Below are 25837 nucleotides of genomic sequence, written 5' to 3'. Positions count from 1 at the left end.
GGGAGTTTGAGTCCTGATGAAAGCTATAAAACTCCCACAAAACAGTGTTGGGAAACACCTCTGCACTGGTAAAGGCGCTCATTTGGGGTCCTACGACTTCTCCTAGCTGGCCACTACTGAGTTTTTCCCCCCCTCTCTATTTTTCCTCTCCTTTTCCTTTCCATGCTCCCACCCCTCATGCCCCCACTCTCTTTAGTAAATCTGAAGTCAATGTATGGCATTAGTTATGGACCCTGCTAGTAAAGCTTTGTACATGCAAGTCTGTAACAACTTTTTGTGCAACATATTGGTGGTCCTCTGGACATCAGAGTGTCCTCTGGAAGAGCTTTTCTATTTCCATTTGTTACAATAGGCCCTTGATTTCAGTGTCTAAGCAAGGTGTTATAGTTGTGCTTTTGAATGCCTCCTAAGTGGCATAAGCCTGAAGCTCAATACTTTATATTGAGAACTACTGATGTCCAGGAGATGATAGCACAAAATGTGTCTAAATTAACACTTCAGTTTAGATGAGGAGCATACTTCTGAAGTGATTTTCCCCACGGCCGCAGTTACTGTGGTCCAATACACTTTCCAGAGCAGTCTCGGAGCCAATTCATTTTGAAAGGCACTGGAAGATTCTCTTTAGAGCTGTACCTAGTGCACACCACCATGGACTCAGTCCACAGGCCCAAACTAGATTTAGTTTGAAGCAAAGCACACTAAAATGAACATAGCATGGATCTTAGAACCTCAGCAACAATTGCTTTACTCTAGAAATACATTCTTAGAGGGCAAGCAGTGTGCTCCTTGCTAATACAGACACAGCCTTAAAGAACTTAATAACATGCAGTCAGATGATTTAGCTACCTCTCTGCTATTTACTGTTGGTTGCAAAAATTTTTCCTCTTTCTCCAAAAAGGACTGGCATTTACTCCTATGCTGTGGATAAATTCATTTACCTCTTCATGATCACTTTACATTTCTGTAATAAGGACCAGTACATTCCAGTTTGGGTCACCTCAGTTCATTCTCCATCAAAACTGATGAGCCCCTGGGTTCTGGAAGACTAACTGAGCTATAGGAAACCCAAACTTTGAATCTTTGGCCTCTGTACTAAAAATATGCTATTCCAGCAGTTTCAAATACTGGAATTTTTTTCCCCTCACATTTTTCTAGGGAAGCCATGATAGCTTCAGTTGAATTCTTAGTTCAAAAAAAGTTCATCTGCAGAACAACCCACTGCAACTTAGCTGAGAGGACAACTTCAAACTCAGAAGACAAGAAAGAACTCTTGATAGCTAGGTTTTCTCAAGGCCATGAAGGAAAGTTTATGATTACTTGAGTGGAGAAGGATATTTGCATTGCCAATCTGGATAGAAAGCTTTGTCTTCCACAGTGAAGAATGTAACACATTTATTAGCCTAAGAATTCAGAAGAGTAGAAGGCAGATTTACAGTATCTTTTGCCTTGCAACAATATCTTAAAAAAACCAAACCAAACCAAAAAAACCTCCCCCCTCCAAAAAGCCCCACCTAAAATAGGAGTCTTGCCTGTATTTTACCCAAATTGAACCCTAGTCCAGTTGTCTAAGGTGTTTTTTCCTGTGAGTTAGTGAGGTGCTTTGATAGGTAGATCTCATGTGGGAAGTACAAGCCAGGATGGTCTACATACTTTGAAAGCAAAGGAAAAATGATATATAAAAGCCCCTTAAAAAAAAGAGGGTGGGTGGGGGGTGGGCAAAAAAAGCTGTTTCAGCCCATAGCCATTTTTTGGAACAGAAGCCTTAGTTTTCCCACCAGCTAGACTTCAGCTACGCCCTGCTCACTCCATTATACAACTTTTTCCCCCCAGCAAAGTCAAGAAGCTTCTTTCTTCCTCCAGAAGAACTCTTCTCGCAGCCCTCCCACCTGCCTGCCCCACCACAGAGGGAGCTGAGGGGACGATTACAGAAGCCTTCCTTGCCAGCAGCCTCTGTAAGGATTAGGAGCTATTGAGGTTACATGCATGGGTACATTTCACATAGCATTTTATGCTGCCCTATTTTCTCTCTTCTTTTTGGCAAACAAGAAGGGAGTTGAGACAAAATAGTCTTTAAGACATAGTTACACTAGTTTATGTCAGAGGCCAAAACAGCATTACTGCAGGGGAAGGTGCCACGTATTGGAATTATGATTGTTCCTGTTCACAAGTTACCATAAAATTTCGGCTCTTTCAGGGGAAAAGGGGTTCTTCTGCAGAGTACTTAATTATCTCCTGCTTCCCAGCTGTTTGGGCGTACCTCTTTCCTTCTGTAGCATGTTTACTCTCTTCATAGTAAATATGCTCACGGCTTAAATATGAGGCACTCCCATTTCCCTGGGCCCTTGTAGCACTGGTCTCTGCAATACCTTGTCTGACTTGAAAGTTGCTAGAATCGTATTTACTTCTCTACAAAAGCTTCTGCCTCATTCCATGCTTTTTTCTCCTCCTGAGGCTTGTGCTTTCTGTGGTAGTTTCATAGGTGCACCACACTACCACATCCTTTAGAGCCTCTATGCATATTCACTGTCAGATCAATCTCCTGGATCCAGCAGAATAGGATTCCAGATACTCTTTCCATACCCCTTTATAGACAAAAAGTTAATCCATCCTTCATCTCCAGGACTTACTGTATTGGGTTTGCATAGCAAGGTTTTGTTAGCGGGGGGGCTACAGGGGTGGCTGCTGTGAGAAGCTGCTGGAAGCTTCCCCTATGTCTGACAGAACCAATGCCAGCCGGCTCCAAGACGGACCCGCTGCTGGCCAAGGTTGAGCCCATCAGTGATGGTGGTAGAACCTCTGGGGTAACAGATTTAAGATGGAAAAAAAGTTGCTGCACAACAGCAACTGCAGCCAAGAGAGGAGTGAGAACATGTGAGAGAAACAGCCCTGCAGACCCCCAGGTCAGTGCAGAAGGAGGGGGAGGAGATGCTCCAGGCGCCGGAGCAGAGATTCCCCTGCAGCCTGTGGGGAAGACCATGGTGAGGCAGGCTGTCCCCCTGCAGCCCAGGGAGGTCCATGGTGGAGCAGATCTCCACCTGCAGCCTGGGGAGAACCCCACGCCAGAGCAGGTGGGTGACTGAAGGAGGCTGTGACCCTGTGGGAAGCCCGTGCTGGAGCAGGCTCCTGGCAGGACCTGTGGACCTGTGGAGACAGGAGCCCACGCTGGAGCAGGTTTTCTGGCAGGACTTGTGACCCCACAGGGCACCCGTGCTGGAGCAGTCTGTGCCTAAAGGACTGCAGCCCGTGGGAAGGACTCACACTGGAGCAGTTTGTGAAGAACTGCAGCCTGTGGGAATGACTCACGTTGGAGAAGTTCATGGAGGACTGTCTCCCGCGGGAGGGACCCCACGCTGGAGCAGGGGAAGAGTGAGGAGTCCTGCCCCTGAGGAGGAAGGAGCGGCAGAGACAACATGTGATGAACTGACCCCAACCCCCATTCCCCGTCCCCCTGCACCGCTGGGAGGGAGGAGTAGAGAAAATCAGGAGTGGAGTTGAGCCCGGGAAGGAAGGAGGGGTGGGGGGAAAGTGTTTTAAGATTTAGTTTTTATTTCTCATTACCCTACTCTGATTTGATTGGTAATAAATTAAGTTAATTTTCCCCGAGTTGAGTCTGTTTTGCCCGGGACGGTAGTTGGTGAATGATCTCTCCCTGTCTTTATCTCGGCCCATGAACCTTTCATTATATTTTCTCTCCCCTGTCCAGCTGAGGGTGAGGGAGCGATAGAACGGCTTTGGTGGGCACCTGGTGTCCAGTCAGGGTCAACCCACCACACTTATTTATTTCCAGAAAACCCCACTACCATTCTCACAGTCATTATTTCTGCTTTCAATTTGTCTTGTACTCAGATTATGTCAGCAGTACATAGAGGGAGAGGCAGAATTACTCTAAAATAAACTGAGCCAAAGGGGAGGGTTTTGAGTATCCCCACAAATAATGAACCAGTCTCTAACACTTTCCTGTAGTTTCTTCTCTTTTAATGCAGGCTGTCACCACTGTAATCAGACTCCTATTCAACCCAGCCATTTTTGTAATGACCTAATTCTGCGATACATCCTGTATCAGGAGGTTCAGTTTGGGCTTTCATTTGTGATTCTTTTTACTCTCATCACATCTTTACACATCAAACCCACTTTCAGAGTTTTCTTTTTCACATAGCTACCTCATCCGTACATCCATCCTCAGGCTTTACAAGTGCCTTGTTTTCTTCAGCAGCCAATGCTTTGCTTTCCTAAAATGTTAACAGAAATAACAGGTTTGCCAAAGCAAACTTTCTTGTACAAAGTGGACCTTTTAATTGTCAAAGGCAGAATTTAAATAAATCAGGTTTTGCCTGGTATTTTTCCTTAAAGGCAAGTAATAACAGCAACCACTTACTCCAGCCACTGTTACTTATTCAATGGAAGTTTTTAATGTGCATCCTGATTAAACCTGTCACTGAGACCACTTGTCTCAAGAATCCTGGATATGAGCTTGTCTTCTCTTCTACTGCAGTTGTTTCCAGTGTTTGGTTTCCTAAAAACCCCGAAGGAAACAAGCAAGTCCTCCTTCCACCACTCAAATCCCCTCCAGAGTATACATCCTTGTGCTGTTTAGTGGTTTTGTTTTCTAAATTGTGCAGAGTTTTCTACCATTTGTGATATGATCTCTCCTATATGGTGAAAGGGGTATCAGGAACAAAATCCCATTTCTTATGCATAGGACATTACCAGTTCGAAGGACCAGGGTGGGTATGTATCTAGGCTTGCTGTCTGTAACACATACTGCAGTCATTTGCTTAAGCCTTCACAGACATCCATAAGACTACCCCTAGAAGGACTCAGGGTGAGGCTGGGGGTGTTTGGGGAGGGGTTGGAGCACACATCTTTCCTTATCTGACCATCTTCTGCATACCACCAAGAATGGGGTCTTAAGTCAGAGACTGTCAGCTCTCCCCAACTCCTGCTAAGTATTTTACAACTGAACATGCTGAATAGTTGAAATGGACACTTTTGGCCAGCTTATCATAAAACGTGACAACTGGCCCGCATCTGTCTGGCCCCAACTTTTGTATTTTGAAGGTTCTGCTGCTTCAAGGTTCTCTTAGAAAAAGCAGCAACCTCTCTGGCTTGTGCCAATGAGACACAGATGCAACACCTCGTGTTTAATTATTTTTGGAGCTATTTTAGGGGATATACTCAAAGACCCTAATGCTCCAGAAAGACAGCTGAAAATAGGAGGAGGTATTCTGCATGTGTGTGTTTCAACAAAATATGTCAGTGCTTTCCATCACACAAAACAGAAATAGCATTTTAAAGTGGGAGACACTGTTCATACAAAGTCAGCTGACCGTTTGGGAGAAGATTGCCATATTTTGTAGACCTAAATCAGATCCATTTGACAGGAAGAGAGCATTAAAACTAAATTTCTCCTCTGCCAGCATTTAGGAAAATTTACAATGACTTCATATTTCCCCTCTTTATAGTTCTACATGGGGAAGCCTAGAACTATCTTAAATATCTGTGCTACAGGCTAACATTAATGATTAAGAACAGTAATATAAATCATATGTTTAAAGAAGTTGTTTTCCTAAACACTTCTTACAGTAAAGAAACAAGCTTCCTCTAAAAAAAAATATGTAAATGTATGTAAACTAGATTGTTGGGTGTGCCTAAACTCCTCTCATCTTTGCCTCTTGAATTAAACAGTGAGCAAATGCATCAGACTACAATTTGCAGGAGAATCAAGGGCAACATTAGAGAATCAAGGTGTTTCTGGATATTCAGACCTTTTTCTAGTAGAAGTAAGAGATTTAGGGGAAAGAGAAAAATTAGATTTTAGTCAATACATAATTTTCTATTAAATTTTCTGTTAAAACTACTTTCAGCCATCTCTATATACAACTTTCATATAAATATGTAGTTAGGCTACAGCATAACAGCTCCTACCCTGATTCTCTTACTACTATTACTGCATTAGTTAGGATAAAAAAACCTATTGGATTTGAATAGACTATACTCTATAAATAGCAAAGAGTCAGAATCACAGGTCAGCATCCCATAATAGTTTACATTTTTACAGAAGACTGCTGTAAATGAAGAGACAGCAGTATAACATGTGACCAAACACTCAGACAATCTAATTATTTAAATGTACATCACATTTTTGAGGCTAGAGACCAGAATGCAAATTGTCAGTTTTAACTATTGGCTTTGACTGATTTGTCTCTCTTTGCTGTCATGGAAACCTACATTAAATTAAAGGCAAAGAAACAATGAAACCTAATTAATGTCCCATGCATCTTCTGTACAGCAGAAGTATTGGGCAGTTATCTGTAACATTATGGCAGCACCCACAACGTGCTTTGCAAATGCATAGTTAAAGGATTGCTGCTCAAAAAAAAATTGTATTTCTATAAAAATTTAAATATATATAGAATCATAGAATCACTTTGGTTGGAAAAGACCTTCAAGATCATCGAGTCCAACCATTAACCATGCCCCCTAAACCATGTTCTGAAGTACCCTGTCCACTCGCTTTTTGAATACCTCCAGGGATGGTGAATCAACCACTTCCCTGGGCAGCCCATTCCAATGTTTGACAACCCTCTCAGTAAAAAAATTTTTCCTAATATCTAACCTAAACCTCCCTTGCTTCAACTTGAGGCCATTTCCTCTTGTCCTATCTCCAGACACCTGACAGAAGAGACCAGCAGCCACCTCACTACAACCCCCCTTCAGGTAGGTGTAGAGAGCAATAAGGTCTCCCCTCAGCCTCCTCTTTTCTAGACTGAACAACCCCAGATCCCTCAGCTGCTCCTCATCAGACTTGTGCTCCAGGCCCCTCACCAACTTGGTTGCCCTTCTCTGGACACGCTCTAGCAGCTCAATGTCTTTCTTGTAGTGAGGGGCCCAAAACTGAACACAGTACTCGAGGTGCGGCCTCACCAGTGCCGAGTACAGGGGAACAACCACCTCCCTGCTCCTGCTGGCCACACTGTTCCTGATACAGGCCAGGATGCGATTGGCCTTCTTGGCCACCTGGGCACACTGCTGGCTCCTATTCAGCCGGCTGTCAACCAGCACCCCCAGGTCTTTCTCTGCCGGGCAGCTTTCCAGCCACTCTTCCCCACGCCTGTAGCGCTGCATGGGGTTGCCGTGACTGAAGTGCAGGACCCGGCACTTGGCCTTCTTGAACTTCATACAATTGGCCTCAGCCCATCGATCCAGCCTGTCCAGATCTCTCTGTAGAGCCTCCCTACCCTCAAGCAGATCGACCCTGCCTCCCAACTTGGTGTCGTCTGCAAACTTGCTGAGGGTGCACTCAATCCCCTCATCCAAATCATCCATAAAGATATTAAACAGAACTGGTCCCAACACCGAGCCCTGGGGAACACCACTTGTGACCCGCTGCCAACTGGATTTCACCCCATTCACCACAACCCTCTGGGCTCGGCCATCCAGCCAGTTTTTCACCCAGTGAAGAGTGCACTTTTACTTATCCAGGCCACGAGACGCCAGCTTCTCAAGGAGTATGCCATGAGAGACAGTGTCAAAGGCCTTGCTGAAGTCAAGGAAAATAACATCTACAGCCTTTCCCTCATCCACTAGGCGGATAAAGAGAAATAAGTCAGAAGTACAAGATGGATAGAAAAGAGTCCCTGCCTCCTCCCTCCCACCCCCAATGACATATTTTGAGGCATAAATTTAACAGAAAAGGCCATTTTGGACTGTGCTCTCATTTAGTCCGTGCAGCCTGGCAGTTTCTCCATAAGAGCAAGAACCAACCTGGGTTAGAAGCAAGAGCCTGTCAGGTTGCCTTGAGAGGAGACGTCAGGGTGTGGGCACTGGTAGAGGGAGGAAGTGTCAAGGTGGTGGTGAGAGGAAGTTAAAGAAATAGTTGAGAAAGAAGGATCTCTCCTCATTAAACACTACCTTGTCACCTGCCTTCTTTCATTCATCTGTGTACTGTGATATCTCTGTACTTTACTTCTAGATCTGATTTTTCCCTAAAGACTCAGTGTTTGAAGAGGTAGGAACCACCACACTTTACTTTTCTAGATTTGTCCTTAGAAGAAGGCTCTGCAGACATGAAGGTACGCATGATGCTTTTATGCCTCTGCTACAGCTTCATGTTAAAAATTTGGTTTTCATGGAGAATGTGGAAGAGAGTAGAGGATAGCATGGGTGAAAGTCCTGTAAGCTTAACTGCAACTTTTCTTTTTATTATTTAATTAAGCTCTCCAAGTCAGTAGGACAGGAGATTAAGAGTAATACTTTTTTTCCCAGGTTAATCAATGGCTAGTTATAAGATTTTGTCTTTACCACTGATTCTAGAATGCAAAAAAACCACCATGTCTCTGGGAAGGAGGTGCTTGTTGGACACTATCATTTAATTTCACTATAACTATACATCCTCCACTTCTGGAAGTTATGAATGAATAAAACAAAGCATCTTCCCAAGGTTAAACTGAATCGCTTCACACACGACTGATAAAACAGGGGGAAAAAGCATTTAAGCAGGGAGCTTATCGATTTCTGCTGATGTACCACCAAACTGTCTGACTGTGGCAGTGATGGAACCCTGGTGCCAGCTGCCCCGCACTGTCAGCCTGGCTGGGAGCCTCGGCCATGACTGCTGCCCTTTTCTGTGCACAGGGCTGGAAAACACTGTGCACAGTGCTGCTCCCCAACACGATTGCGTTTGACAGCTCCATTACTCTGAAGCTACTGACAGCACCCTTAATTTCTTGTGTCCTATAGCTTATAAACAAGTTGTGCCTGCTAGGATGTAGAAGGCGTAGTTCAGCCAGGGCTCCCTGCTTGAACAGAGGCTGGAGAACAATTTGGAGGGTCCCTTTTTTCTCTTGTCACTGGGAAAGAGCACAGACAACTCAGGAGAGCACAAGAGCCTTGGTGACATGCTAAGTTTTCAGGTGTCTCCTGAGTAAGAGAGATAAAAGCAAACAAAAAAAGACTTTCTAGAGTGTGAAATGAAACTGTTCATCAGAACAGTTACAGAATAATGAATATAGGATGTAATTAAAGCAGGCTATACTTGTCAAAGGTTGTGATAACACTAATTAAAGATATTTTTTCATCTGAATTGGAGTATCAGCCATTGCCACTAGTTATGCAGTTGATGGGCATGTGGCATCAGTTGTACTAAATAGACAGCAAAAGAAGGAACCAGAGGCAACTCAATATTTATTGATGGGGCATCCTGAAGCTGGCATATCAAAACACTATTAAAAAGGTCATAAGATACTCTTGAATTATTTACAGAAAGAAAAAATAAAAGGAAAAAAGAGAGACAATAAAAATACTTGGTTTATCCAGCCACATTTCAGGAAATAAAATAAACCATTTTAAAGAGTTCACCAGGCATCAACAGCCTTCATACAACAAAATGGGCTGCCAGCCAGCCGACTCCAGAGAAGAGTGGGACTGAGAGGAACAGGAAAGGAAACCCAGCAGACTGTATCTGAGAAAGCATTTCTCTGTATGTCACAAGTGAGTAATAGACCTTGCTGAGCAGAAAAAGGCCTAACATGATTGATTAGGAACAGAGACAGATGCAGTATAGAGTTGTTTAAGGGCTCAGAGGAAAATGAAATACAAGCTTACTGGCAGAGAAGTGCCAGCAGAAAAGTTCAATTTCTTCTTCAGCATTGAACTAGGTCAAAGAGTTGTAAAAATAGTATTTTTCCCTGCCGTTACTCTGAGTGAATCACGTTGTGCTGTCCAGCTGTCCCAGGCTGCTGAGGTGGCTGTTGCTCACAGAGCTTCTCTGGCAAAATGCTCATCTTAGATCTTTTTACTTGGGATGTGAAGGAAGAGCTGTTCATTTCTCAACAGCACATGTGTGTGAGGTGGCCACCGCAGAGCTAGTCCCAAAGACATGCTGCTCTCTGTGATTCTAGATGCTCACAATGTCATTTTCAATGTTTCACTACTTTTTAAAAGCCCGCCTTATCAATCTTGCTATATTTTTATATCCTAATGACTAGTGCCAGTTTTTCAGTACAGCTAAAATTCTTGTTTCCACTTGAACAAATGCTAGAAAACCCTATGATTCATTGGTGTCATTCTGTAATTTAGTGATCCCAAATATGGATCAGAATCAGACTTTTGTCCTTATTATTTCATAGGAGCCTTGTTAGACAACACATGCCACCAGGCTTTTAGAATAATGATAGTACAACTGTAGGTAGCTTGGCTAAACCCATACTTGGCTAAAAACTAGATGCAGGCAGCTAGACCATGGCTGAAGACAAATGGAAGACGGTGCTATACCAGACTTCCCAGATCTAGTAAAAATATGCAGGTGTTCACATATAAACCCTGGATCATCCAGTAAAGCTGTTTCAAGAACTGAAAATTGTCCTACCTGTCATTTATATAGAGCTGGTTGTTCTGACTAGAAAGAAGCAATGCTTTCCCTTCTCTAAGGAATGAAGTACTGTACTGTCAAAACTACAGATGTCACCATTTAACTAAGTGATGAACAATAATAACAAGGATAATACTTGAGACCAGCACAACATATTTTATCCCTCTTGGATGTTAATAGCTTAACTTGTAAATTATATCTCTATATTTTTCTAGTGCCTTATGAAGCTTAACTCCTAAAATTTCTTTTAAATGCATATAGCTTAGAATATGCTGTTCCATTTTTATCGTATCATTTGTTTATTTATCATTTATCAAATTATTTTATCTAGGCAGGAATATTTTGATTTTGAATATTATCTTCAAATAAAGGATATTTTCCTCAAGGGAGTATTTCAAGTGTTCTAGTTCAAGGTAAACAAAATATTTTGGTTATTTTTAAAAAATGGTTGCAGTTTTCAGCTCCCACAGAAAGAACAGCATGCAGAGAGGTCTATAGCTTGTCTCTCCTCTTCTTTGGAGATACCTGAGAAGCAAAACCTGACCTCCTCTTCTGCTTTCTTTATTTTAAAATATCAGTAAAGGAAGTTCAGACCTTGAAGAATCTGACTTACACACCAATATTGGTTACATTTTCTGATTAGGTTAGATCTTGTACACAGTGAAGGTGAAAAGTGCCTTCTCCTTCCATCTCAAAGTTCACATCCCTCACCAGGCTTATTATCATTTCTGTTTGCATCCTTATTTTGTCTCCTCCTTCTCCCAACCCATCTGCTGGTGAGCCTGTGAAAGCTATGGTAAAGTAGAAGAGTTATTGTTGTGGTTTAACCCCCGCCAGCAACTAAAAACCACGCAGCCGCTCACTCACTTCCCCACCACCACCCAGTGGGATGGGGGAGAAAATCGTGAAAAGAAGTGAAACTCATGGGTTGAGATAAGAATGGTTTAATAGAACAGAAAATAAGAAACTGATAATGGTAACACTAATAAAATGACAACAGTAATAATAAAAGGATTGGAATATACAAATGATGCACAGTGCAATTGCTCACCATCCACCAATTGACGCCCAGTTTGTGCCCAAGCGGCGATCCCCCCGCCCCCACTCCCCCCAGTTTGTATACTAGATGTGATGTCACATGGTATGGAATACCCTGTTGGACACTTTGGGTCAGCTGCCCTGGCTGTGTCCCCTCCCGACTTATTGTGCCCCTCCAGCCTCCTTGCTGGCTGGCCACCAGAAGCTGAAAAATCCTTGACTTTAGACTAAGCATGACTTAGCAACAACTGAAAACATCAGTGTTATCAACATTCTTCTCATACCGAACTCAAAAACATAGCACTGTACCAGCTACTAGGAAGACAATTAACTATCCCAGCTGAAACCAGGACAGTTATTTCTGTTAGTTTTATTTTTCTTATTTGTTTGCCAACAAGACTTAATCCCACCACCTCAGCTTTTTGCAAGACAGAATTTACCCTCTGCTCCCTGGATAAATTCTAGTTTAGGTAGTTAGAGAGAATTTGTCAGGCAGAAGTCATTTTCCTCCTGGCCACAACTGTTTTGCAGAGGAATTTAAATAGTCATCTTCATAGCCCATGACCTTTCCTCAGTCAGGACGTAGTTTGTAAGAAGTACAACATCAGTAGAAAAGGAGCCATAAATCCTCCTTTTTGTGGCGTGTACTTATGAAACATGAGAGTTAGTCTCTTCTAATGAGAACTTTACACTGCAAAGCTGTCATTAATTTAGAAACAGGATACCATTAATCATTTTCTGAAGTGTTAGTATCAGCTTCTCACTGCACATTACAAGTACAATAACTATCATTTTAGTTCAATAAAATGAAATTAAGAGCACACTTATGCTGTAAAAATCTGTAGTTGACTTTTAAAATAATAAAAGCTTTGATAAATTTTAATGAACCAAGGCAAAGATTCCCCCAAGCAGGCAATATTAGAACAATAATGCATTACAGAACTTCCTGCTTTGGTTCAATCCCACTATTTGCCATTTTAAATCCACTCTATTTGATACAATTCTGACAGTGCAAAATTTAAATTGCCTTCCACTCAGGATTTTTATTATTATTTATTTATTTACACCTCTTGTACCTATATAGTCAGCCTTTTGGCTTCTCTTCTGTCCTTTTGGACATTTGGCAAAAAAAGTGCCCAACTTTTAATATTTGGCAACATGAAAAATAGACTTGGCATTCTAGCAGAAGTAAAAAGGAAGGATCTGACTCAGAGAGCTAACATATTACCTGAAGCACACAGATATTACTTCAGTTATCACTATTTTTATATTACTTGCTAGTTCCATGGTGGTTTTTTGTTTTGTTTTTAGTATTTGTGCCCTGAGTTTTACTGCAACCTGTTATAAATTAAAAGGAATTCACCTATGTGTTTTACCTGGTTTGAACTAAAAGTATCATCACTAAAACCTCAAATATATTCTAAAGTAAACTAGGAATAATTCCAAGCCACATTACACCACCAATAGTCTCCAAGAATAACATTTTTGGACTAGGTGTAGATTTATAGGATCTGTTCAATATCAAAGTTTTGCAATGAAAGTGTTAAGCACTTATTTTTATTCTGTAATGATCACCACCTTTGCATTCACTCCCTGGATGTCTATGGATGATTTTACAAGTGCATCCAAGACAGTTTTGCAATATGATGGCTGTCCCAAAGTTGTTGGGCTTTGTTAATGCAGCGCTGAGCTGCATCTTGTGTAGTCCACCTTTAGCAGAGCTTTTAGTACAGGCTAATTGCAGTCCCAGTTTCCATAGCATAGGTAAGAACCGATCCTGCCTGCTTGAAAACAGATTTGCATGATGAACTCATTACTCTGCCACTGATTATGAGAACCACTTTACCTACAGGACCTTGGTTATCAGTCTAATTATGCGCTCTAGCTATCATGTTTGGCATTCATAACCTTTAAAGCAGAGAATGAAAAAAAAAGCAAAAAAAAGCACTGCTTGCCTAAATTGGCAATTGAGGAGTCTGAAGCAATGTCTAAGGGCTTTTCTTCTTTCTTTCCCATCTCATTAGGCTGAGAGCATAGAAACCCTGCTCCCCTGCAAGCTCTCCTGAGAATACCCCTGCCACAGTTACCCCTGGAGCTCTACTTCTGTCCAAAAAGGAACAATACTTATCCCTGCCACAAATGTCCAGAGGAATATTGTAACTGTCTACACCACAGACCTGAGACATGGCCAAGGCTAACCCCAAGCTCAGGAGGGTCTGCTTTGGATAGCAGCTATCCCCCCATGAAAGCAGAATGAGGCAATAGTCATGGATTCATAAGAACTTGACTGAAACCAAACATTTTTAAAACAAAAGGGATTATTTTTCCCAGCAGATTGATATTTACCAGTGATTATAATAAAATTCCTCTTGCAGTGAAAGCTTTCTGTGAGAAAAGTTTATTATGGGTCAGCAAATAAAGTCTCTGTCTCAGTAAGAATGATGCAGAAGACAGGCTCCTAAGAAGGTCCCAGGATGCAGAGAGACACACATGAGGTGAAATATCTATTGCAGCATATTTTAATGCAAAAAGGATCAAAACTTAAACTATGCCAAAGGCCAATTCCTGCTTTTATGAGGAACGTATTAAAGTTAAGTCCAAAGATACATATTCCAAGGTGACAGCAATTTCTCACAGGAAACAATTAGTCACCAGAACAAAATTCAATACAGGCAGACTTGAGACAGTGTCCCAATACTGGCAATTAGTATCTTAGGGTATTAAAATCAGCATAAAAATAAGTAACTGTTGGATCATGCACTCATCAGTCAGTGAAGATGTTACAGCTAACATTCATTTAGCACAGGCATCCAGAGGTTACCAACTGGCAATGTTGAGTCCAATGTAATTTCCACAGCCAGAAATAATATCCTGAATATTTACAACTCAAGACAAATCTTTCCTGTATTCTCTTCTTCCAATTATCCTACCCTTCCTGCTGCCTCATCACCTTTTCCTGCCCTTTTTTCCTCCATCATTGTCTCTTCTAAGGCTCTGGAGAAAAGACTTTTTTTTTTAATCTTAGATATAAAACTTCTGTATCTTTACCTATTCCAGATTTACATTAATGTAGTGATGAAATGATCTAGCTATTTGAGGAAAGTACTCACCCTTTGCTCCCTCTATAGCAAAAAGAGTTCACCCATCTAAGCTCTGTGCAAGACACTACATATATATATATATGTGTGTGTGTGTGTATATATATATATATATATCTCCCTTGATTTACAATCTCTTCTTGCCTGGAAAGGAATCTTGGAGCCCATCAGATATCTAGAGTGGCCTAGGATTACATAGCCTGGGGTTCACGACCTCAGCTAAATTCACAAAGAAGTAAGAAACGTATGTTGTATCAATAAACATGTCAGTGGCTGTTCTACAGCACTGAGACCAAATGGCACAGAAAAGTCTGTGCCTGGACTATTAAACTGTTGGCTTCAAACCCATGGTGATGGCATGCTAGCTGCCCACTGGGAGCAATCTGGCTGCACTGGGGCCTCCTCTGGGATGGTGCTCATGCCCCAGCCCACAACTAGGCTAGGAGTTGGGTCTAAAAATATTTAGCAGTATGGAAGATTGGATTCAAGAGTCCAGGAAGAATACCCAGTTTTAAATTACTAGCATAGACATAGCCAAAGAGGGCAACATCATAGTCTTTCTTCCCATAAACCAGGCTTAGAGCAGCTGGGTATAACCAAAGAAAGCCAAGAGCATTGAACACCTTCATTACTCGCCAAGAAACCTGAATGTTTGTCAGGATCTGTTGTTTCATGACCTTTTGGGGATCCACCACATACTATTAAGATAGACATCACTATAGCCTGACTTCCCTTTTCAGCAGGGCTCCTTGCTGCTGAAGAGGCAGTCAGGCTAGCTGCAAACACCCAACCTGTGTTCTAACAGAAAACACCACAAGCCCCCTGCTCCCTTCCAAAAATATAATGTCATTTTTCTGTTAGATCAGGGACTTCACTCATAGCCTTTAGTATGGAGTCTCATGAAGCTCAGAAAGCTGGCCATATTAGATATCAGAAAAGAAATTTTCTATCCTCCATAAAATATTTTCACTCCTGATTAGGTCTATTATGCCAAGGCAAGTAACAGCCAAACACTGCAGCTGCTGAGCAAACTCACCTAAGACTGACCTAAACCACCTCCTCTTGGTGCTTGGGGTCTCTGATGGGTAATTGATACTCCTTGATTGGTTATTTTCAGCTCCACCCAGCAGTCAAACACTTGGCCAGCTGCTCTTGCTTCCTTAAGTTTGTAGGTTTATGCATATTTCTGACGCCAGTCTGAGGAGCAGAGCTGTGCTATGGGGCAGTCCAAGGTGACATTCCTCCCAGCTTATTCTAGAAAGGGCACCTTCACAGGGAAATGATAATTTCCAGTTGTGTGTGTGTACATTAAACAACCCATCCAACACTTGAGACTGAACAAATAATTTCTTCTCTCCAGCATTCTTTTTTCTCTTTTTCATCTCCTCTTTCTTTTGAAGGCAGATTGGGGTATTAGGTGAATTCAGAAATGAAGGAACATTTTTGCTACGATGTGTGTTCTTCACTTGGTCCATTTTTCACTGGAATTGAAACTTAGTCTTACTCTAGCTGGTAGCAGTAATGTACTTTTGTAGATCTGTCTTATGAAATACATACAGTTTCCATAGGCTGAGTAGGTGAAGACTCCAGAGGTGAGTAGAAAGAAAAATACATCAGAATACAGAGCCACTCTGAGAATGCAGCTAACACTTCTTTATGGGTTGTTAAATGTATCAAACATATTGTTCTGTCTATACTAGGAAAATGACCTATAATCTGACAAAAGTAAATCTTCATCTTTCTCCCTCTGCTGCCTTTGAAATTGTTCCGACAATTTAAAAAGGATATAACAGCTTTAAGCAAGACTATTAAAAATAAGATGACTTCAATGTTCCAAAAGTTTTGAGGAATGGTCAAAATTTTTTTCAGATTTTTTTTGTTCCACATCAGCAGAGAAACCATTTATATACATGATTTTTTTGCAGAAAACTTCTGCCTTTTGTGGTAAGCTGTATTATTTTCAGAGCAGCCAGTGAGTCTACTCATGTTTGAAGACAAGTCATGTAATGACAAGTCTAGCCACATTGGTACATAGGGAGTAACCTGGCTCTTGGCTCAGTCCTAACGTATGTTGTGAGAAAGATATATAAAATATGAATCCTTTCAGGAACACTACTCATCTTGCCCAGGGGACACCCAGGTATTTGGGGAAGGATAAACAAGGATAAAATGCTGGATCTTAAAGGGGAGTGTTGTAGTCTCAAGGTGGGATCATTTTAGGAGCTGACATTTCTACAGCTCATTCATCTATGCCTGAAATACACACAACATACAAAAGGTCTGATAAAAAGCAGGACTGCTTTTCATTTTAAGAAGGAATCTCTATTATCAGAAATGCCTCTAATGGTGACAAAACTGGCTACAAGGCTCACATATCTTTAAGCATTTATTCAATTTCATTTCTAAAATGAAGGTTGTAAATCAACCCCAAGCCCTTCCTGAAAAACGCTGTTATCCTCCAAGCTATTATGAGCATTTACAGAAGAATGATTCTTTTCTGTGTCAGATGTTATGAAAGACAGTTCATGCTTCAAATAATATGATTTATAAGTTAGATTGTGAAACTAAGTTTAATAAAGCTCAGAGAAGATACATGAACCTCAAAAGCTTTTTAATATAGACCTTTTGGAGTTGAGATGCTACCCTTGTTTCATATTAGCTGTTCCGTATTCTTGTGTGTGCTGTGGTTACTGATGGATGCCAGCAGAATTACCCACTACAGAAGGTTTACTTTCTTTCCTCTTCTTTTTTCTCTCCACAAGAATTTAACTGATGACAGATTGCTTTCCCATATCTCATTACTTCTTTGTGCTGTTATCATGTATAACTAAAGGGCTTTCCAGTCTTCATGTTTGTTTCTTGAGTTGCCAGCTTTTCTCTTTGATGATGTAATTCCTCAAAAAAAGATTAATGTGCTTGGTTAGTGTTCCTTTTAGTTCAAGGAACTGTTGGGAGATTTACCACTATATTAATTTTATTGTATAACTTGAAGGTCCGGATGATTATCATTTGAAAATCAGCAGTTCTGGTCAGCGACAGTCCACAAATTCATGAAAAAGTTGTCATGAGTGGAATTTCCTCCAAATATGCTTTTCAGTATGGATTTGGGACTTGACATTTTGAATTAAGAGAGATAAGATTTCATTTCAATTCATCCAAAAGCGAAAAAATAGATTTTGATGACACTGACGTTCTTACAGAAAATGATACTTTGAAGAAAATGCAAGCATTTTGATAATAAAATTCCCTAATTTTATCATCATGTATATCCCTTCCAGACAAAAAAAAACAGCAGACCAGGTCCAGGCTACCTACGTAAGCTTAAGTCTTGCTTCTTATAACTGGGGATTAGGGGAGGGAGGAATCAAGGGGAAGGACAGTGCAACTAAAATAAGTGCCTAATTTCCCTTTCAAATCAGTGGAGAAATGTAGGTTTTTCTGAAGACTTTTGAAGTGTCATCCAGACTGGTCCAGCTGGCTAATTACTTTTGACTGAGATTACAAGGGGCAAATAAGATAGATTCATTTTTATCAAAAAAGCTGTTGGCACTATGATCGCATTTTGCATAGCAGACAAGTAGTCAGCTCATCTAGAAAGCAGGAGACATGAGCTCTAGGCTCCCCTTAGTGTGGGCAGCCAGATCCCCAATTTTTCATAGACTACATGACTGTTTAACTACAAGCCCGCAAAGTGTTTTGTGCAAACACACTTTACTACAGTTCCTCATCCAAAGTCTGTTTTCAGTTTTTATCCAATGACAATCGAATGTAAAAGGCACCATTTGGGAAAGCCTGTTCACCACTATTCATCTTAGTCTGAGTCCTACCTATAACTGAATTTCTGACTTTCTTTAGAAGGATTACTGGTTTTTTAGTTAAGTGAACAGAGCATCAGTGCCTGTCTACTGGTGTGGGGACTGCAGCAGAGCTTTTGATGGCAGATGGGTACTTACCTTCTCAGAATAACTTCTTCAGAATTACTTCTGAATATCCTTGGGAAATCAAAATTGGATACCCTGGCTAAGTAGGGAGATGCCAATTAAATTTAGTAGGCTGATGAGATTTCTGAGTTTTAGTCACCAAAATCTTACCTTAGGCAGGATTACTGAAAACTGATATGAACCCTCAGAGAGTGTGATAGAGCCTAGAAAGACAGACTAGTCCAAAACAGCCCAGTGAAAAGAAACTTAACATTTACACAAGCTGCAGCTGTGTTATTGCCCATACACCATGATATAACTATTCCTTGCTAAATTAATATTCCAGTTTGTGAAACAAGATAGAGTTAGTAGCTCCTGTTACAGCCCATTTGTACATTTACAATGCAGTTAACAAAATGAACAGAAAAAAATCTAACTCCGAAAAATGAAACACAAATCTAGCTGCAATTACTATAGAAGAAATGCAGCTTCAACTCTTTCCTTCCATTAGTATGCCATGAATTGACTCATAAGAGGAAATCTCATGGATTCCTGCTAATCATCTAATGTAAGTTATAGCTACAATGTAAATGTATTTGATGCAAATTATTATTGCATCTAAACTGCAAGTAAAAATACATTAAACAGGCTGCTAATTCACCAAAAATCAATGAAAATGCTGTTATTTTAAGAGATTATTGCTGGGAACACATAAAACGTGTTTAAGGAATATTCCATTTGTACTTGCAGTGTTCCTTCTTTCATGGTTGTAAATAAACAAATAAAATATAGTTTCAATTATTAAATAAATAAAATATACTTAATATGTTTCAAAGCTTCATATGGCTTAGTGTTAACAGAACAGATGTGACCATTATTCATGGGTCATTTGTGATTTTTGTGTTTTGTTGTATTTCAATAACATAAATCATTATTTGAAGACAATGTGTAGAACATCTTGAAATTCAGGCAGAAGTCAAGATAGAGCATTCAGAGGTCTAGAACATGCTACTGCCATCTGCAAGTGTAGGCACTCCAGAAATATGTCAGAAGCTATTTTAAATTCATTTAGGATTGTACAAGGTTAATTATAGAAACGTATTATGGGCCTGGTTCAATGAATGAGTTATTTGGGGTAGGCTAGATTAATTTTGGGGAGGCTTGGGTTCAAGACTTTCCTTTGCTGTGCTAGCCCAGGGTGAAATATACGTTCTCCAGTAGTTCAGTAGCTCACTCTGGAGTCAGGGCTTTGAATCACTACACATTTGAACATGTAATGTTTGAGGTGAACACTCCAGGTGAAAATACTGTCAATGAAATTATTTTTGGAAAATGTTCTACAGTTCTAATTGTGTATGTCCGAGTCCATGAATCTCAGTAGAGTCTCAAATATCTGGGGTTTGACTACACAGCTGCCCACCTTCAATGGGAAGGATGGACATCCCTACAGTAGTTTCTCCTATTCTCATTTAACCACTCTGCTTATCGTAGTAGATGAACATGCTGGGGAGCATTTCCAAGCACTCAGGCCAGCTGGCAGGGAGCAGCTTGTGCCTCTGCTAGGAAGTCCTTGCTGCTGAAGGGTGCTGGGCACACCACATCAATCCATGGGACACTGACTCTGGAACTACCCCAGGAGCTGTTTGAGAGGGGGCTAGCTCACATGGGTCGGGCACATGCCAAGGGCAGTCCAGGTGCATCAGGCAGCACCCGGGAATGTTCCTGGATACTGTTTCACCTACTAGCTTAGCTTTACCTTCACATGTTCATGTTTTGGCCCTAAGGAGAACCAAAGTATGCGGTCTACATGGGCGTTTCAGGCTTCGAAGCACTGAGATGCTAAGGCAGCAGGGGCTGAATGGTTGCACAAGCAAATTGTGTATCTTCACAGGACTGTCCCTGAATGTGGGCAGTGATTTTAGATCTGGATGTAAGTCTTCAGACTATTGCATGTTCTTCTGTCTCATACCACAGACCTGAAAACTAACCTTGGTGACAGGGAGACAGGACTGTTGGCTGCTGAGATGAGTCACAAGCTTTAATGCAAGTGATAAATTTCAGGCCCCATCCATGGGACGTGACCTGTCATTTATTATGTGATCTGATGGGTGGGCAGGCCCCCTCTGTGCCTTTTCTTCAAAGAAAAATCTTGTCATTCTACCTAATAAGCAACCTAGATATAGACTGGTCAACTATAACTATTGCTAGAGACATTGAATATAGAACATTGGTAGTGCACTAGAGCATCTTGACTAGTGTCCTTTTTGCCTGAAATGTTTTGTTAATTCTAGAGTACTAAACTTCTCTTTCATTTTCTACATTTCTCATATACACATACAGTATAACATATGAGTCTTGAGATCTTGTGACAGTATCTCAGAAGCACGAGAAGAATAAACTAATTATTTACAATAAAAATCATCATCACACCCAACGCACTTTAAGGTGTTACTTATTTCAGGTTTAAACTTTGGCAAAAAAAGAAAACAAGAAAGAATATTAATTAGTTGATTATAATTCAGTAATTGGAATCTAGCATACTTTTTGTTTCACAATAAACGGTTGATTTTTAGTCCTTCAGCACTGTTATGTTTACTGGAGTATCTTGTAGATCACGTTAACCTATGACTGTTTCTGCACAGTATCTAGTTACACAGTGGAAATCTTTGCCACCACTTGATAAAGATCAAAAGTTTGTGTGAGTTCAAAAGAGATTAGACAAATGCATGAAAGAAAAATCCACTGACTCTTAAGCACAGAGATACCATATCTTTGGTGAAGAAATCCCCAGAGTACAGGTTGCTGGAACCTTGGAAAATATACTGGGAAAGTTTTGTATTACAGTCACAACGTTTATATACTTTTCTTTAAGCCTCCAACAGGATATTAGGTTAGCTCAAGTATGATCATTTGTCTCAAGGGTAGAGCACTTGAGACATACATATATATATATATAAGATCAGGTCCTTTTTGAATTAATTTTGGGATCAAATGCTTTGTTGGTATAAGTTACTGCAATTACACTAAAGCTGTGTTCACTCAAGCCAGAACACAATTTGGCTTTTAATTCATGAAAGCTGTTAAGTTGACAACAAGAAATTTTTCACCTGTACAGGTCAAGCGTGAAATAAAAGATGAGCAAAAGACTGTAGGTTAGGCATCGACCTCTAGTAAGATAACTAAAACACAAAACAGAAGGTCTGTTTGCACTGTGACCCTCTGCAGCCAATCAAGCTATTCATGAACTGAACAGTTTTCATATCATAATGGTTTATGTCTCCTTTTTTTTGAACAGTGTAGGTCATTTTTAGATAAGGGAGGAAAAGTCTGCATCCCATTACTACTATCATTACACAAAAGCCAGCAAATATTTTAAGTTGGTGGTGTAGCTGAAGCTAGTCATTACTTGACCAACATTTTCTCACACTCATATGTGACCAAGGCATTCAGTGGCTAGCACAGGGAAGATAAGAGAAATTCCAGGTGACAAAAAGATGCTTTTCTGTTGTTCCATGTTAGCCATTTTTTAAGAGTAATTGAGTTTTGAATTTTCTCTTAATCAACTAAAAAAAAATTTAATTGAATTGTTGGGTTTAATATTCCACAGCCTTATAACAGATGTTTCGTCCAGGTATTGTCAAAAAGAAATGATGAAGCTGAACAGAACAACACATTTCCACACACTGCTGTAACAGTCTGGAGAGAAACCGAACCAGAAATGAAAAGGTGAATGTGATACTTAAATATTCTAATGCAAAAGGGCACCTGTAAAATATTCATGAAACATAAAACCCTCTGCAAAACCTAAATACCTTAAAAAAAGAGGTCATCAAAAATTTTTCATACTTTTCAGCTTTCCAGCCTTCCATAGCCTGAACTGATTCAGCAATAAGGAGAAAACAAGAGATCTCTGATAGAATTTTAAAGGTTTCCTTACCATAGATTGACTAGGAAGGGATGCTCCAGGCCTTGCATTATCTGTAGCTCCCGAAAAACATTTCGAACTTCATCTCTCTCAATGCACTTCTGTTTATTCATATATTTCATGGCATACATTTTCTTGGTGTCTCTCTTCTGTACAATGCACACCTAAGTGACAGCAAAGTGAAAGAAAAAGTTTGACACCTACAGAAAGGAAACTCAGTTGTGACTTTGAAAAAAGGAGCCTTTTATGATATTTCAGTAATCTAGATCTGGATACTACAATCTAGGAACACCTTCAGAAAGTCCACATCACAGCTTCACAGCTGTGCAGGATTCTTTGTAATAGGTTGTAATTAATAAATTAACAAAAGAACACCTCACTCCTGCATAAGAGGAAATGGGGACCCAGAAAAGTGGCATAACTTTCAGATGTTACATGGTACAGCTGGGCAGAATACACTCCAATTGCTCAAATCACAGGCTATTTCATTAGTCACAGAAATTACTGCCTCCTGCCTAGGAAAATGCACAATCATTGTCCTCATTCCCGCAAGTCAATACACACATCTTGATGACTGCATCATAAACATAACCTATGTTCAGAAGGCTCAATATTTCATCTAAATATCAGAATTATGCTCCCTTAATTATTGTTGAAAAGAAAAAGAATATTTGTACAGAGATTCATCATAATATTTTTGAAGTCATGAGAGACCATTACAATGACTTAGTCTCTGGCAGTAAATTTCTTTGCTTTAACTTTGTTTTGGTTTTTTTTTTTGACAAAAGTCAAATAATTTTGTAAATGCAGGAGGTAAATCTCAGTCAAGAGAACTCCCATGGAAGGCCTGGATTGGTTTTCGTCATGGTAGTTTACCCTGTGAATGAAGCTGGAGAATGTCACCAGCACCACATCCAGGAACTATCATTTTAAATATGATTTCTGGCAACACAGAAATGTAAGATTGTTCTGTGTCTTATCCCCAAAGCTGGTGTAAATCTCATCTTCATAACAGCCCTACACACACACATAGAGCAAAACTATACCCTCAACAGACTTTTGCTCTGAAGAGTTTTTCCTGTTAATTGATCAGGACTTTTTTGAGTGACAGTCCTAGTGTGTCTTCACAGTCAAGAGAATATTAGTTGAGAATACTATTTTGGTGCAACATTTATATTACTGACACAGCCATAGGCTCCAACCAGAATTTTTCATCATCAGGATGTATACAGACTATGTAATAGAAGCTTCTGGTTTAGATACCACAGCTCTGTAGTGTCTAAATTCAAGGGTATTCTGGATTCACTTAGTGTGGGCACTATTATTTTATATGTATGTTTACATACATACACACATGCACACATACACACTCCCTTATTATACACACATGAAATTATAGTATACACACATGAAATCAGTGCTCAGAGATCAGATTACAACATGACGCCAACCAAAAATAAATCCTTTGGTTTTGAGTTGTATTTTAAGGAACTTGCATGCTCAAAATTCAGAAATGATCTGGAGAAACTAAGGCAACTTCCCACAGCTGAAACCTCTGACTTTAACAAAGTGTCATCTGGATTCTGGACCTGGTGATGAACCACCAGCACCAGGGTGAGGACCCTAGAGAGATCTACTGTGTGGTCACTTTTATTTCTTAAACACAGAGGAGAGGGTCCAGGTGCGTACCATCAGCATATTTTACTTCCCCTATCTTTTTCCAGTCCCTCCAAGAGGAACCGAGCCAGTGAAACCAAACCACATTTATCTCTCTGCAACTCTATTTCCATTAAGTGTGTCCCTTAGCTCAAATCTACTCCAGAGAGGAGTTAATAGAGTACTTTTAACCTATAATAAGTTGTGATCAAGCAGATTTTCTAATTACCTTTCCTAATACCAGGAGATGTTCTGCTAATTAAATAAAACATGGATGGTAATACTTTGTCTTGAGCCCATCAATGTTGCGCAATGGTGAGTACTGAAGTTTTGTTTTATTGAGCTCCTTGAGCTGTTATGGAAAGTCTATATGTTGGTGATGCCCTTAAGATAACTAAGGGTTCACACCTATATGGAAAGAACCCAGGCTGTGGAACAATGGGGAATTAGAGTTAGCCTTTTGGGGGAAGAAAAGGTAGCAGGTGGGGTTGAACTGAAATGGAGGGATGGAAATGAATTGTTCAAGCTTCCACAGGTTCTTCAAAAGTATAAACAGAATTTGCAGAGGCAATTCCCGACATCCTGTCTGAGATTATGTGGACACTCCAATGTGGTGAATCACATTATAAAGTACAACGTTTATGGATTTTGGCTCAGAACCTAAGTCCAGAAGTTCATTCACTTGCATGAATTTGCAGCTTGATTTTCATATGAAACTTGGCCAAGACTGAGGTGTTTGCAGAAGACTCCTATTCCATTACATAAAAAGCCTCCCTATTGAACTGTTGACTAGTGAGACTGCTGAGAGAATGGGGTTTTACTCAGCTGAGAGTTACAGCTTTGACCAATGCAGCAAACTAGGATCATATAGAGCACCTCAATATGTAATGTAAACAGGTTTTGAAGCACTGCTGTGACTCCAGAAGGCACTCAGTTCTCTTACCTGCCAGTAAAGACAAGGGTATTCAGCACAGTTGAAACAGACCTTCTGTTGTTAGTAGAAGCTTGCCTAGCATACAGCTTTAAAGCAGAATTATAGTAAATGTTTTCTAGTAATGTGTACCTATGCACATCTTTTAACACTGTTTCAAAATCAATAGGATTTTAATGAATATACTAAAGCTACTTCCTACTAAAAAATCAGGAAACACAAGCTGCATCCACATTGATGTTATCATGAAAAACGCCTGACATTGCTATGACAGTGCTGAATCGTAGTGGAAATCCTCCTGCTGGCTGTCAGCTCTTCTTCTGAGCCTGAAGTCAATGGGCTGAAACTTTTCCAATACTGCAGGAAAGAAAGGAAAAGCCCTCGAACTCTCCTTACGCGTGCAGTCTTAATGGGAAATGTTTAAATTGGGGTTTTTTGTTTATGGCATAAATTCTTTTCAAAGGAGTCATTTTAAAATAGGGACAAACAGGTGCTCTGGCTCCTCAACAAAAAAATTCTGTGATGACTCATTATTGTGGAAGTCTGTGCAGAATTGCCTTATTTACAGATATCAGTATGGAAGCCTGTCACATTCACATTGCTAAAACATTCCCTTTCAAATTTTCTGTGAATACTGTTTACCAAAGCCCAGACAGTGCCCTGGTCAAACTGATATTGCTGCTTCAGCAGTCTCTATAGGTGATGCTTCAAACCAAATATAAGTGTCAAGAACTCAACAACTATCCAGTTTCATAGTCAGCAGGGAGGGTCAGGCCCATCCATCTCCACCTAAGGTATTCGACCTAGGGGTCTAAATAGGTCCAGGGGACCATCTCTAGAGGGATTGTTTCTCTTCTCAAGTCCCCCTAAAGAGACTGTAGATGACTAGCTTGGATGTAG

The 25837-nt window shown here is 40.4% G+C and overlaps 1 protein-coding gene across 5 annotated transcripts in view; it reads right to left on the bottom strand.

Moving 5' to 3' along the window:
* Positions 1-25837, bottom strand: part of STK32B (serine/threonine kinase 32B) — a 189328-nt gene that overhangs the window by 129198 nt on the left and 34293 nt on the right. For all 5 annotated transcript variants that reach the window (XR_008234171.1, XM_052780495.1, XM_052780499.1 and 2 more), the window contains one exon: positions 22363-22514. Coding sequence is in view for 4 of the 5 variants with exons in the window: in XM_052780495.1 (XP_052636455.1) it covers positions 22363-22514 (152 nt within the window). In the remaining variant the exon portion in view is untranslated. The remainder of the gene's footprint in view (positions 1-22362; positions 22515-25837) is intronic.

Source organism: Harpia harpyja, chromosome 2 (assembly GCF_026419915.1).
Source record: "Harpia harpyja isolate bHarHar1 chromosome 2, bHarHar1 primary haplotype, whole genome shotgun sequence".
Classification (NCBI taxonomy): domain Eukaryota; kingdom Metazoa; phylum Chordata; class Aves; order Accipitriformes; family Accipitridae; genus Harpia; species Harpia harpyja.
This window is presented reverse-complemented; position numbering and strand designations above follow the sequence as displayed.